Source organism: Leuresthes tenuis, unplaced genomic scaffold (assembly GCF_036924035.1).
Source record: "Leuresthes tenuis unplaced genomic scaffold, fLeuTen1.0.hap1 SCAF_14, whole genome shotgun sequence".
Classification (NCBI taxonomy): Eukaryota; Metazoa; Chordata; class Actinopteri; order Atheriniformes; family Atherinopsidae; genus Leuresthes; species Leuresthes tenuis.
Genome location: NW_027325368.1, coordinates 13,449,228 through 13,462,436, shown reverse-complemented (window position 1 = coordinate 13,462,436; position 13,209 = coordinate 13,449,228). Strand labels below are relative to the sequence as shown.

Below are 13,209 nucleotides of genomic sequence, written 5' to 3'. Positions count from 1 at the left end.
ACATTACTGCCGAGACCTTTCTACCCCTGTTAAACGTTGAAATATGTTTACACACACACACACACACACACACACACAGTTAAAAGCTTTTCTAATCACAACCTATGTAAGCGTGTGTGTGAGAGCAAGGAAGTAAAACAGACACATTATATAACTGGACACCAGAGCTCTCCTGCCTGTTTACTATCACAAAGCCGTAACTCGGTTCACACGTGTGCAGGCTTGCCTCATCCTGTGTGTGAAAGTGCAATCTCCTGTTTGTTTCTCACACCCTCATGGCCTGCTGATAATTTGTTGTTTCCCAGCATTCAGCACCAGTGAACGAGCTGATCGTGCGTTTTCATAGTTTTGCGCCAAAATAATTTGAGCTTTTGATGGGAAATACAGCTAGTATAGAGATACTCACTCCAAATGGTGGTGACTTCAAAGAGTTTTCTGATCTTTAGCAAAATAACTGCAAAAAAGGGTGACCATTGAAATAGCAAGACAGTGTGTCATTTAAGGTCCTCTTTGAAAGCTTGCTTGGTCATTCTCTGTCCCTCTGCCTGCCATTTTTTGAGGATAATCCGAGTGTTTTACAACCTCAATTATATCGTTTTGCTTATTTTCCCTTTTGACCACCATTTATGTCAACAACATCAGTTCTGTCATTATGTTAATTTATGAGATTAGCCCAGATTTCATGATAAAATGACACGTTTATCTGTCGCTGGGGGCATAAAACCAGAGATCCTCTACACACAGATGATGCATTACAAGCTGAAGTGACAGTTTGTGGTGGCAGTGTTCAGATTATTTCAATACGATGGGGTAAAATAATCAGCGAGAAACTGTGATGATTTAAATTTTTTGACTGAACTGAACATACCCCGAACCTGCCGATACTCTCCTTAAGGGGAGGATCGCCGGCAATACCGCGTGACAGAGACACAGGAAGTTATTTTTGCGTGGGCCGTCTTGTTTTTGATCAGTATCAGTATAAGTAAATGAGATTTAAGCGGCCGTACTATTGGAAACGCTACATAAAAAGACCAGACGGTTTAAGTCTGGGGAAAAAATGAAAACTACTGTACTCCGAGAAGTCTGAGAGTAGCGATGTGTGATGGCTCCAGCAGAGTTGATAAGAGCAAAAAGACCAAAACAAAAGGAAGTCATTAGCGGAATCACCCTTTAATGGCCATTCCTACATAATGTTATATTGTGATGTATGCTTCCAGTTATAGCAGTCCAAGAGGAAGTGGTATTTTGTCTGTTTCGTGCCACTCAACGCTCACGGATAAAGCTGACTGAGATTAGCTCACATAGGCCGATTGTGCTTTTTTTTTTCCTCGTGATTATCTCTGCCTCAGGTGACAGGATATGACTGTGGCTAATTTGTCTTCGGTCTGATCATAATTCATACCTTTCTGTGCGTCTTAATCTCAGCCATCACATGACCTCATCTTGTTTTCTTTTGCCTTCTATTGTGTGCAGATAGTCGATCCCTTTTTATCTCCGTAAACCGGTCTGCGTAGCTCCCACTGTTTGTGCTGCTACTCCAACAACCGCGATGGACTCTCATTATTTCTTCTGTAGCATGTTTTATTTTTTATTTGTACACACGCAGACATACTAACGAACCCATTTGGGACCGCTTTACATTTTCTCATTCTTGCAATCGCATTCAGATTTACTCCCGTGCGTTCAATTGATTTGCAGCACATTTTCATGCAGACAAACTGTGGACGGCATTTGCATTTTGCCGCACACAAACAAAGGGCTATAAAACAATCCCCAGAGTCCTTGTGTGTCTGCGAGCTCTTAGGTAGCTGATCAGTAGGCCCGTGTTGTTCAGTGCAAGGTTTCATAACACACTCTCATTACATAACAGCAGCAGGAGTGGAGCTGGGGAGAGAAGGCAGGAGAGGGGGGAGCACATCTATGTACGTCAGTATCCAGTGGCCAGGGAATCACTTGGGAAAATCTCCTTTTTCACACATTGATGCCAATACTGTTGATTAGCGATGATTTAAAGCATTTGTAGCACAATTCCCTACTCTGCCCACTGCATCTGAGTTTATTTTTTAGCAGCTTTTGTTCCAGTAACACGTTGAAGCATCATGTTCACACTGTAGAGGCTGATGTGATGGATGGGGTTGCTGATGGTTAATGCTGTTACTTCTTCTGCTCAAGGGCCCATACGTTGGTTATTTAAAGAGCCATAGCCGACTTATATTATTTATATGAGACACGAGACCTATGATTGCATATTTTAACAGCATTTGCATCTGCTTCTGTTTCAGCTGATGATAAACTTGTATTTGCATCAGGTTAAACATGACGTGGTCGGCTGGAGTTTCTGCAGCTGTGCTCGAACTTCAGTGCGAAATTAGATGTGCAGGATTGCAAGTTGGTGTGCAAGTGGGCCAAGTTTGAGGGGGAAAAAAAAACAAGAACTCAATAATAATCATGATAATTAAGCATTAAATACTCCACAAATACTCAATGAGGTAATCCCAGTGTCATTATGCCTCCCAAACTGCCCAACTACTGGTTGTTAGAGATAATGTGATAACTTGAACAGTGCAGTGCCTTGAATAGCAGAAAGCTGTTTACTTTCTTTTTCCCTTAGGGCAGAGGGTAATAATGCTGTGAAAGGGAAGATACTGTAGGCTGTGACCTCATTTGGAGTCAGGATTGTTTCACTGGAATGAGAGAGGATGTTTTCTATAGCGTCTGCCTGTGTGCGCTTGTTTCCGTGCGACTGCGTCCTTCGTGATGACATACTTAAAAGAGATGAGCTATCATCACCATTTGATCATTCATCAAACTATTAATTGCCGCCCCTCATTTACTCTCTCGGGAGAGAAGAAAGTCTCAAAGTCTTGAGGCTACAGGGGGGAAAAAAACATACTTTTCGGGAGTCTCTTGTCTCCGTGGCCCTGCTCTTTAATATTGGAGAGGAGGGTGCGGTTTATACCCTGACCTCTGCTGCTGAAGCAGAAGGATGTTCAGTGTCTGATGGTGCAGAGTAGCACGAAGAGCAATAAGCTGTTCCATGTAGTACTGGAAGCACTCTTCAGAGTGAACAAGAAAATAAGCACACACACACACACATACACATACTCTGTCACCTGGGCATGAATTTCTAGATGTTGAAATGTTATTAATCTTTGTTGATTTTCTTTTTAGGCAGTGTGACGCAGCTGACCGAAGAAACCTAACCCAGAACAACCTCCTCAACAAACTGTCCATCAGTTTATTTCTATGGACTATTGTGGGAGTGTTGTAAAATGTGTGCATGACATTGTTTTGTGTAAACTCTCCTCTGGCTTTTCTTGCACATTTCTGAAAGTTTGCCAGAATTTCAACCATTTCCCCACTCAGAGTCAGGTCTCTGTCGTAGCCAGTTGACATTAGCTCCCTTTCACAGATGATAATGCTCCTGAAGTCTCTGAAACGCCTCATTTGTTGTCCAGGCATCTCCTTCCTCACTTATCTGCATGGTCACGCAACACATTTGCACAAAAATGTTTGACATACCTCAAAAAACAAGCTTGCTGCCTCTCACTGACCAATCAGGGCACACTCGACTTATGTGGAATGGGTCCTTAAAATAGGCAGGGATCATGATTTTAGAATATTGGCATCAAAATATGAATGTCTTGAAATCTAGTTTTCCTTGTTTTTACTGGCTTTGTGTATTTCTACCACCGCAATGTATGGTCCACGTTGCTTAACGTGCCCAACCCCCGCCTTAAAGTGACAGAATGTAACTTATGAGCTCTTAAATGAGCACACCAGGCGATTCTTAATGTTTGTGGGGTTTACCAGCTCGGTATGCTTAAAGCGTTTCATCACTGAACACGACAAACAGGTGAAGCCGAGGCAGGATATCTTTAGTTTTGCGTAGGTCTGGACCAAAGGCCTGTAAGTCACGCCGCTAGCATTTTAGTTAACTTCTTCACACAAAATGATACCAAATGAAACGCCCTCCAGTTTGTCCTTGTATGATATTTTGATTGCTGAAGAACTCGTTTAATGCTGCCTTCCGGGCAATCAAAATACTAAAAACTTAGGTCTTGTATTTTTCAAGTGTTAAACCAAGATTACAACCCAGCATATACAAGCTGAGCACATTCCAAAGGAAGAACACAGACGCTTGTGGAAAGGTGTCACGTTGCGATAATGCAGGAACATCTCACTTGTAGCCCATGCAAATGTACCTCGTCTTCTTATCACTTTCACACAAAGTACAGCTTGATACATTTCACACATCAGCACATCCTCGGTCCCTGAGGAGGAGCCAGCCCTGTCTAACTTTCAGGGACATGGCCAGCTTGTGTGTGAATATCTGGGGCTTTTTTCACAAAGGCTTGTAGTATTAAGAAGCTGCTAACTAAGAATCACTAATGACAGAAACTCGTTAGTTTTGTGCTCGTCAATGCCACCGAACATGCATTTCTCTGCAAGGTTCAGAGAAATGAAATGAAATGCAATGCGAGAATAAATGTGGAGCGCTTGAGTGAGTGCAGCGAGCAGCCTGTCACCCGCGGTGGCCTTTCCCACCTTCGAGCAAGGCTTGTCAACCGCTGCAGGGCAGTTGGCTTAACAAGGCCTGTCACTTAGGATCTCAGTTTTAACTCCAAGTCACAGAGACGTCAGAAGAGAAAGAGGAGCCATGGAAAAAATAAATGAAGGAGCGGCATGGTTGGTCAGATCTCGTCAGTGCGGCCTTAAAACACACTGTAAAGTTAATGCATTTTGACACTGCATGTGCACTATGTGTGTGTGTGTGTGGGGTCGTGTGGGTGTTATCAACCAGGACAGTGCAGCTATTTGTGTCGCAGCGTAAGCATCTGGCCTTACTAAGTTTGATTTATAGCTTTCTTCTTTCTTTTTTTTCACCAGCAACTTCCCTCAACTCCAGTTTGTTCTTTATAGAATAATCTTTATTTATTTATTTTTTTCATTTCAACACCTTATTTGAGAAGGAAACTCTTTAGAGTCATAGATCCAGTTCTTAAAGATGCCGCCTAGTGTGAATTCAGAAGCATTTGTAAGTCTTGCAAGCCGATAAGTCACATCTGGCATCGCCTATAGAACAGGAAAACAACCGTGCGTGTGCGCATGCTCGTGTTCTGATGAGATTTATGTGGGTCACTGATGCCCTACGGTGTGGCATGGCCCCTTCCTGAAGTGGAGGTGTGCCAATGTCAGGTTGTGTTTAGCAGCGCATTGTCATTATCCAGATGTATGCTGTTGATAGTACTGAGACGATCCAGAGGAAAGAAGTGTTTAATCTGTCAAATAAAAGATGGATTAAGAAGTCTTAGGTGCTGATTACCAGCAGTGAGGAAAAGCGGCAACAGCCGGGCATCTGGCAGCCAGTTATTGTGGCACAAATAATATCCCTGATATCAAACAGCCAGGAGTTGTTTCTTTCCTGTCCATGTGGTTGTTTTTAGATAAATAAAATTAGAAAAACCAGCTGTTACACATGTGCTTGCTCATTTTTTCTACTTGTAATAGATGTTACAGACCTTTAATGCCTTTTTTTTAATGTTTTGTTTGAATTGAATTTGCTCCCTTAATGGGTGCTGAAACCCTTATTAATGAAACTATTTATTGAAAGAGTATATGATTTAAGCACGTAATTATGAAAAATGCTGGTTTATAAAGCATCTTGATCAATGGGTGCTTATACTCTGAATGTGGTAGAGTCTACAACACATTTTCAGTCGTTGTTTTTTTTTAAAGGAAACTGTATATTTCCATCCACATGAAATTAACCACATTGATTATTTTAGCTCATGATGGGAGTTTTTTTGTAGCTGATTTAGTTGTTGTTGGTGGGTCTCTTTGTTTGCACGTGGATCCCGGATCGTGCTTTTCACCATTAAAAGAAAGCAATGCGAGAAAATAACCACAGACTGACACAGGAGAGTTTGTGGCCCCTCAGACTGTCTATTCTTCATATTTGTACGAAGAGAGAAGGAAGTAAATACGTGTGAGTAGATGTTAGGTCTTTAATACTAACAACAGAAAAATCTCTGTCGTTGTTACGGTTACAGTAATGAGAGATGTCTGCTCATTGATGCTCTGAGTCTGTGTGTTTGTGTTTGTGTTCAAGCAGCAGGGGTCCACACACATGGGTATTGGAGCCCGGTGTGGAGGGGAAACTGTTATTTCCTGAGCCTAGGGGATAGGAAGGAAGGAAACTATCTGCAGTTACAACACGCAGACACTCACGCTGTAGTACTCCTGCTCCTTCACACTGTAAATCTAGGAATAGACTGGCACATGAACACACCCACCTTGCAGGCCTGAACTATTTTTGATTTAACATCTTAAGCATTCCCCATAGATTATGGCATGACTGACCACCATGAGTAACATCATCGCTGCTCAAAATATTTCTTGCGTAGGTGGCCTACGTATGCTTCAGTCATTGGGATATGGCGAATGTCTCTTATAATTTCCTTCCCCTATTGCTGGGTTACAGACAGACCTGGCTATTCTCTGGCCCTCCCCTGTAAACAGGATGCTCACGTGGGATTTCCCACCCATCTCGCTGTTTCCTCCACAGCGCGTTCCCATGGCCAGAGGGAAAAGTGTGTCTCTATCTGGCCATCCTGCATCCATGTCGGAGGGTTGTAAGCGCCTGCATCCGTACAGGAGCTGTTTACTCCTGTCACAAAACCAGCCCGCTCAAGCTGTCTGTATGGTTGTCCTTGGGGGGGAAAAAAAGATATGTTTTGGTTTTTGGTTGGGTCGATTAGATGGATCCGCATATGCAGACGGTTAATTGCTGTCACTGTGACGGTGTGTGAATGTGGACGTAAGGAGAAGAGGAGTCGGGGTATATGTCTTTGTGCATATGCTTGTGTAGGAGAAAGCACGCTCCAATAAAAGGCCTAAAAATAGTAAAAATGTGCCCATGTGACATATTGAGGCTAAAAGCTTGTGAATAATTTGTCTAATGCAACACATACTCTCTTCCTCAGCTAAGTCAAATGCGCTCCTGCTGGTAACCTCTGCCAGCCTGCAAGTTGGAGGGGAACTGGGGAGCCAGTCTGTTCTGTTACCGCGGCTGGGATCTGTCCGTTTGCGAGATATCACATGGATTTGGTTGGCTATTGTTGGACATTTATCTGTTGGCGTGAAAATGACTCGATGGGATTTTGTATATTTTATAAGTGGCAGTTCGTGTGCCCAAACCAAACGCAACCAACATCAAACGCTAAGCCTCGTTTTTCAAGTTAAACTTTTAGTCATGGCGCTGGTGTCACATGACTCAGTGTTATCAGGACTGTATCTTTTAGTTTGGTTAATATTTCATTTAACACTTTAAAAATGTCCTTCCTCATCTAATCTTCCTCATCTTTTGCTTCTTCATATTTCCTCTTATAGTTCCTACTATAACTCCCTTATCTACACGCCTTATTTGGACCTGTTTGTCAGTATCGCTCGGCCTAAATAGCTGAGGTCGTTCTCAGAAGTCAAACTTTTCATTGATAAGATTTTAATATGTGATTGGTTGTTTTATCAGTAGAGCAATGATACACAGGATATCACTATTATTACTTAATTGTCATGTTTTTAGCTATAATAATAAAAAAGGATTGCAAAAATCAAGCTTTTTTTTTTTTTTAAGCTTGCACCTTGACCACTGTGTACACATCATAATAACACAAATGCCCAGTCATTTAATAGCTTTTCCTCTAGAGGGAATGGTGGTAATAAAGTCCCTGCAAAGAGAGATAAAATCCCACAGTTTCATTTGCTTCCTACACACTCCACTTGTTTCTGAAGTGCAATTAAAGGACTGCTGAGATCAACAGTAGAAGGAAGGAGTCCTGGGATTTTATGAAGGCAATATAGTTGGAAAAGCACAAACAAATCTTGCCTTTTATGCAAATATTTTGGTGAATTTCCTCATAATCCAACAGCAAATTCAATTTCAGCCCTATTTTTGATGCATTCATTTGTAAGTGCAGCATAAGAGCAATGAGGTAGTACAGATTCCTTTCATAGTCAGACAGCTCATACATATTCATTCATATTTACCTCTAGATTATGATTGTCAGCTCTCAACTTCTGCATTGAAGGTAGGGCTGAGTGCCAGAATATGACAGGAACATGGGCTTTTTTGCTCTTTAGGTAACACCGCCATGTAGAGTATATTAAAAAGTTTCAGCTTTGTAACTTGTAACTTTGAATTCCAGAAGGGACAAATAGTCAGAAGACAGCACAGATAAAGAAAATCAACATAGAAAAATAAATTAAAATAATTCAAAAGATACTTAAAAGAAGTAATGTTTGCATGAAGTCAGGTCAATATCTGTTAATTATTAATATTTATTAATCTCTATTAGTATTCAACATATTTGTTGCGCTGCTCAGCTTGTTTTAATGCGTATGTACCTCTCAAAAACCAGCGTTTCAGCCTAAAAAAGCATACGCATATCACAAGTTTATCAAATTATTTTCTGAAACTTTTGCAGCTTAATGCATAGGAAAATATAACAGTTAATATCACGTAATTCATAATTCATAATATTCACGTAATTCATTCGCAATTAAACAGCCAATAAGAGTGATCTTTCTCACAGACCGAATGACGACTCAGCATATTAAAATGAATTTTAAAAAATAAGAAACCATCGACAGACCTCATGCTGTGTTACAAATGAGGTATGTACAAATAAGACTAGAAAGACATGTATTTACTGATTTGGTATATTGTGTTTAAGTGTCTTTAAGTGTTCTTAGAGACTCACATGTTCGGAATATCTTTCAAATGGAATGTGATTACATCACATGACCTCATGTTTAACCGTACATCTGTTCAACTAGGACAACTTCTGCTAAGAAACTAATGGTTGAAGGCAGTGCGCAGTACACTACGGAGCTGCATTAGCCTTACAGGCAGCATGTGAAAATCCTGAATTATTTAAAGCTACGAGAGCATGTGCAAGTTCACACTTGCTTACTCTACTGACTCTTTCTTCACCAACCCCCACCTCCTAACTCCCTGCTTCAGTCTGTGTGTACAGTGAAGTGAAATACATGTGAAGCAGACAGCACGAGGGCGATGTGCCAGTTTGCAGAAAACTGCGGGATGAAAGACGCCTCCTATGGATATTTGTCACTCGGAGGGAAAAGCTTCATAAACCACGGCGAGAATTCCGTGGCCGCTGAGAAACCAATGCGGTTAAACATGAAAATATGAAAGCTGTCGATAGAATAGAGAAATTGAAAGCCAGGCGGCCGGACAGATAGAGACATAGAGGACAGAAAAACAGTGCATGCCAGCCCAGGGAGATTTTTACGGGGGTGGAGGTGGACAGAAAGCAGGTGGATGTTTAGACTATGATAACACCGCCCTAACTGACAGAACGCCTGATAAGCAGCCTGACTGTCAGGTTTGGCAGGGTGGCCGTGAGGTGAGAGAACCAGGCAATGAGGAAAGACAGACAGGTGGGTAAGATGGAATAAAGAAAGCTCAGAAACGTTCAGAGCATAGTTTAGAAGCGCTGCACCTGGTATTGAATTTGAGAGTCCATTAATTCAGGCTGCCCTGCACTGAATGCAAATCTGTTTCAATCTGCCAGTGTAGGACATTTAAGGCTGGCTAAATCTTCTGATGTTAAAACAATGTTAATAGTTTGGTGGTGAGGGTCCTGCTATAAAGCGCTGGCCTTTGGCATGCTTTGGTTTGGCTTGTTTTTAGGTGGAATTGAATAGCTGGCTAACAGCCTCCTGTTATTTAGATTATTTTTTTTTTTTACTTAGCCTCTGGGGACAACAGACTGGGCTTCTGCTACAGGCAGTTGATATGCAAATAATAGATGGCAGATATCCGGGCCAAGACTTACTATGACAGTTGATGGTCATTGTTTGAATGATGATACATCTAAACACTTTTTTGGGATCTGTTCAGTCGAACTGTTACACCCTTTAACTCTCCCGCTGAACAGTTTATAAGCAGACAAACAAAGTAGGCTCAGATGTGATTTTTCAGTACTAGCAGTACAAAATAACCACAGACGGACACAGGAGAGTGTGTGATCCCTCAGATGGTCTATTCCTCATATTTTCATGCAGATTTGTGTTAATAGATATTAGATATTTGACACTAACTGCACAACATTTCTTTCTTTCTCACAGGTAAGCCCCAAAGTATTGAGAACTCGGAGCGGGTGCAGCTGTCAGGGACCTATAACGTTCGGAAAGGGAAGCTCCAGCTACCGGTGAACCGCTGGACGAGACGGCAGGTCATCCTGTGTGGCACCTGCCTCATCGTCTCCTCTGTCAAAGAAAGCCAGACGGGAAAGATGCACATCCTGCCACTCATTGGAGGAAAAGTATGTCAAAGTCATACAATCACAGAAGCACTACAGGATCAGAAAATTTGTTTTCCTTCTCATCCTGGTCTTCTATGGGAATATTTCATGATTTATGCTTTAGATCATAAAACCAGATGTCATATCATGGGAGAATGACCTTATAAAGTCATTCTTATTACCCTCCATAATTGTCTCCCGATGCAGTGACGACATGTCACCTCAAATGACAGCTTGTCCTTTAGTTTGAAGTCCAGTAAAGCTGCATGCTTTGTTCAGTTTAGCTCAAGTTAAGGTCAAAGAGAAAAAGTCATTGCCAGTCAGTCAGTGACAAACAAAATGTTTTCTTTCAGCGGGGATGTTTTGTTAAATTCTAATCTGGAGTCATGACACACTTAAGTGATTAGTTTAATGGAACACTGTAAAATCAAAGTAGCCTGATATCACTCTGGTATTTTGACCTTAATTTGTTTATTGCTGTGTGCGGGGGTGTGTGTGCGTGTCTATCTGCAAAAAAAAAAAAAAGAAAAGCTCTCTTGTGAAAAGCATTATCCGGTTGTATGCCTGATACCAAGGACACTCCATACCCCCACCACACCCAGTTTCTAAACATTTCACACACAACACGTGACCCTGCATGTGTTTGTAAGGGGTGAGTTTGTGTGTATGCACGCTAGTGTTCTATTTAAACTAGTCGACCATTCATTCACAGAGAAAACATGCTAAAGTCTCAGCTTGAGTGTCTAAAAAGCCCTGTTTCCGTCAGACACGTTCATTATGTGTTCATGTGTGCCTTTCACATTTTTTTTTTTTTTTTGTAAGCGAACTGGTTGACCAAATTTGACCCTCCAGGCCTGAACTCCCTTATTTGCTTCAAAAGAAGAACAAATAAATAAGCACTCATTTCTTCAGAGATCATGTGTCAGCTTTTTCCACCCTCCTTCCTTTTGCATTTTTTTTTTTTTTTCGGTTTCTATAGGCATAAAGGGGGTGTTATTTATACTCTGCGTGGGGTCAGATGTGTCAGTATTTCAGTCTGTCACTCTTGTGTTTGTCTGGCTGCAGGTGGAGGAGGTGAAGAAGCACAATCACTGTTTGGCCTTCAGCTCAGCAGGGCCTCAGAGTCAAACCTACTACGTCAGCTTTGACAGCTTCACCGAGCACCTGCGGTGGCATCGACACACTGCCAAGGTACTGTGTGAGTGGGAGAGTTAGAGAAAGGAAAGCAGAACAAAAACATGTGCTTCCCAGACACTACTTGAGTCTCAGTTGCATTCTAAATCGGTACTGTACTCAACTGTGCTTCATCCATTGCAGTCCTGTTGCTATATGACCAAGTGGGTAGAAAACTGCACTCAGTTGTTCAAATAAAGTTTGTGTCCCTTTGGAATTAACAGTTAAATTACCAACTGATTACCACAACTGATTTCCATGTCTTTATTGAACAGGTTGTGCAATCGCTCACAGTGCAGAGAGTAAAAGTGAACTTCTGTTAACAACCTATCTCAAAGGTTACTTGGAGTCACAGGTTTAAGTGAGGGTACAGGATTGGAAGTGTGGATTGTAGAGATGTTATTCTCTTTAAATAAAGGCTCAAGAAGTATGCTCCTCTCGATAAGGCGTGGTTGACATGAGTTGTGCTTTTATTAAAACAACTTAGAAGAGCCTGAGGCTTGAAAAGGCGACAAAGGTATTTATTTCTTATGCAAGTGCTCATTAATCAAAAGTAAGACAAACTATTTTCAAATGGGAGGCTTGTTGTCCTGCAGAGATATCAGCAAGTGCACAGCATGCAAACCTGAAATGGATAAAAAAAAGGGTATATGTGCCCATGTATCGGCTTAATGCTAAGAAAAACGCAAGCGGTTTTGGTCATTTTTCCCTGAAATAGTGGGAAAAAAAAAAAAAAACATGGAAGGAAAAAAAAATTACTACATCTCAACATCAAAATGTCACCCAGCCTGCGAAGCATGGTGGAGGTACCATAATGGTGTGGGCTGTTTTGCTATCTCACTGGATTAGTGGATATGGTAAGCCTTGCAATCACTGAGGGAAGAATTAATTTTATCATTAGGTTTTAGGGCAGCAGTCTATCACCTGGAGGTAAGAACAGATCCAGGGATGCAACAACATAATGACCCTGCATGCAAATCAACAAGACAATGGTTGGGGAACTTTTTCTACTCATTGCTTTGAAAAGGCCTCCACTCAATTTAGATGGTTTACAGTGACTTGAAAGGGGCAGAGGGGGGTCAAACACACATCTGTTTGTGTACTATGTGTTTAGTTAGATTGGATTTATCTGTGATTATAACTTTTATGAGGATAAGAACACTTGATAGCCTTGTATTTCTAAAGGGTTATTCTTGCAACTGTGTATCTCCACTGTCCAATCCATCATTTATAACCCAAGCTTGACGCAGTCACACACACAAACACCATTCGTCTCTCCCTCCTGTCTCCCATTTGAACTCAAGTAGGCCACAGCCAGAAAACCTCTTTTCTAAATATTAACAGGGACGTGCATGTCACCGGCACCCAGAGGGCCACTCAGAATAGAAGCCTGAATAGAGGCACCACGTGCTCCAGTGATGACTGCTGGGCCTAAAGCTAACTCCACTATAAAAGACTTGAGTTTACTAAGTGTGCAATTCCTTTTCTTAAGATGAAGATGGGCTTTACACTTTAGATTCAGTTCAGATTGCTGCTTATATGTTCCTGTGAATATGACCATCAAATGAGCAACGCAGCCTTAGTACTCTGAGCGTCTGCATTTGAATAGATGTTAGGTCAGTAACTTCTTGGGCTTTCCTTCGACTCATTCTGACTCACTAATCCTAAGAAGATTGCCACTGAGTGACATTTGACCCCTTAGTATCAG

General features: G+C 41.5%; 1 protein-coding gene across 1 annotated transcript in view; it reads left to right on the top strand.

Moving 5' to 3' along the window:
* Positions 1-13,209, top strand: part of phlpp1 (PH domain and leucine rich repeat protein phosphatase 1) — a 42,062-nt gene that overhangs the window by 14,274 nt on the left and 14,579 nt on the right. Inside the window, exons 2-3 of the mRNA XM_072363028.1 lie at positions 10,153-10,349; positions 11,394-11,519. Coding sequence (XP_072219129.1) covers positions 10,153-10,349; positions 11,394-11,519 — 323 coding nt within the window. The remainder of the gene's footprint in view (positions 1-10,152; positions 10,350-11,393; positions 11,520-13,209) is intronic.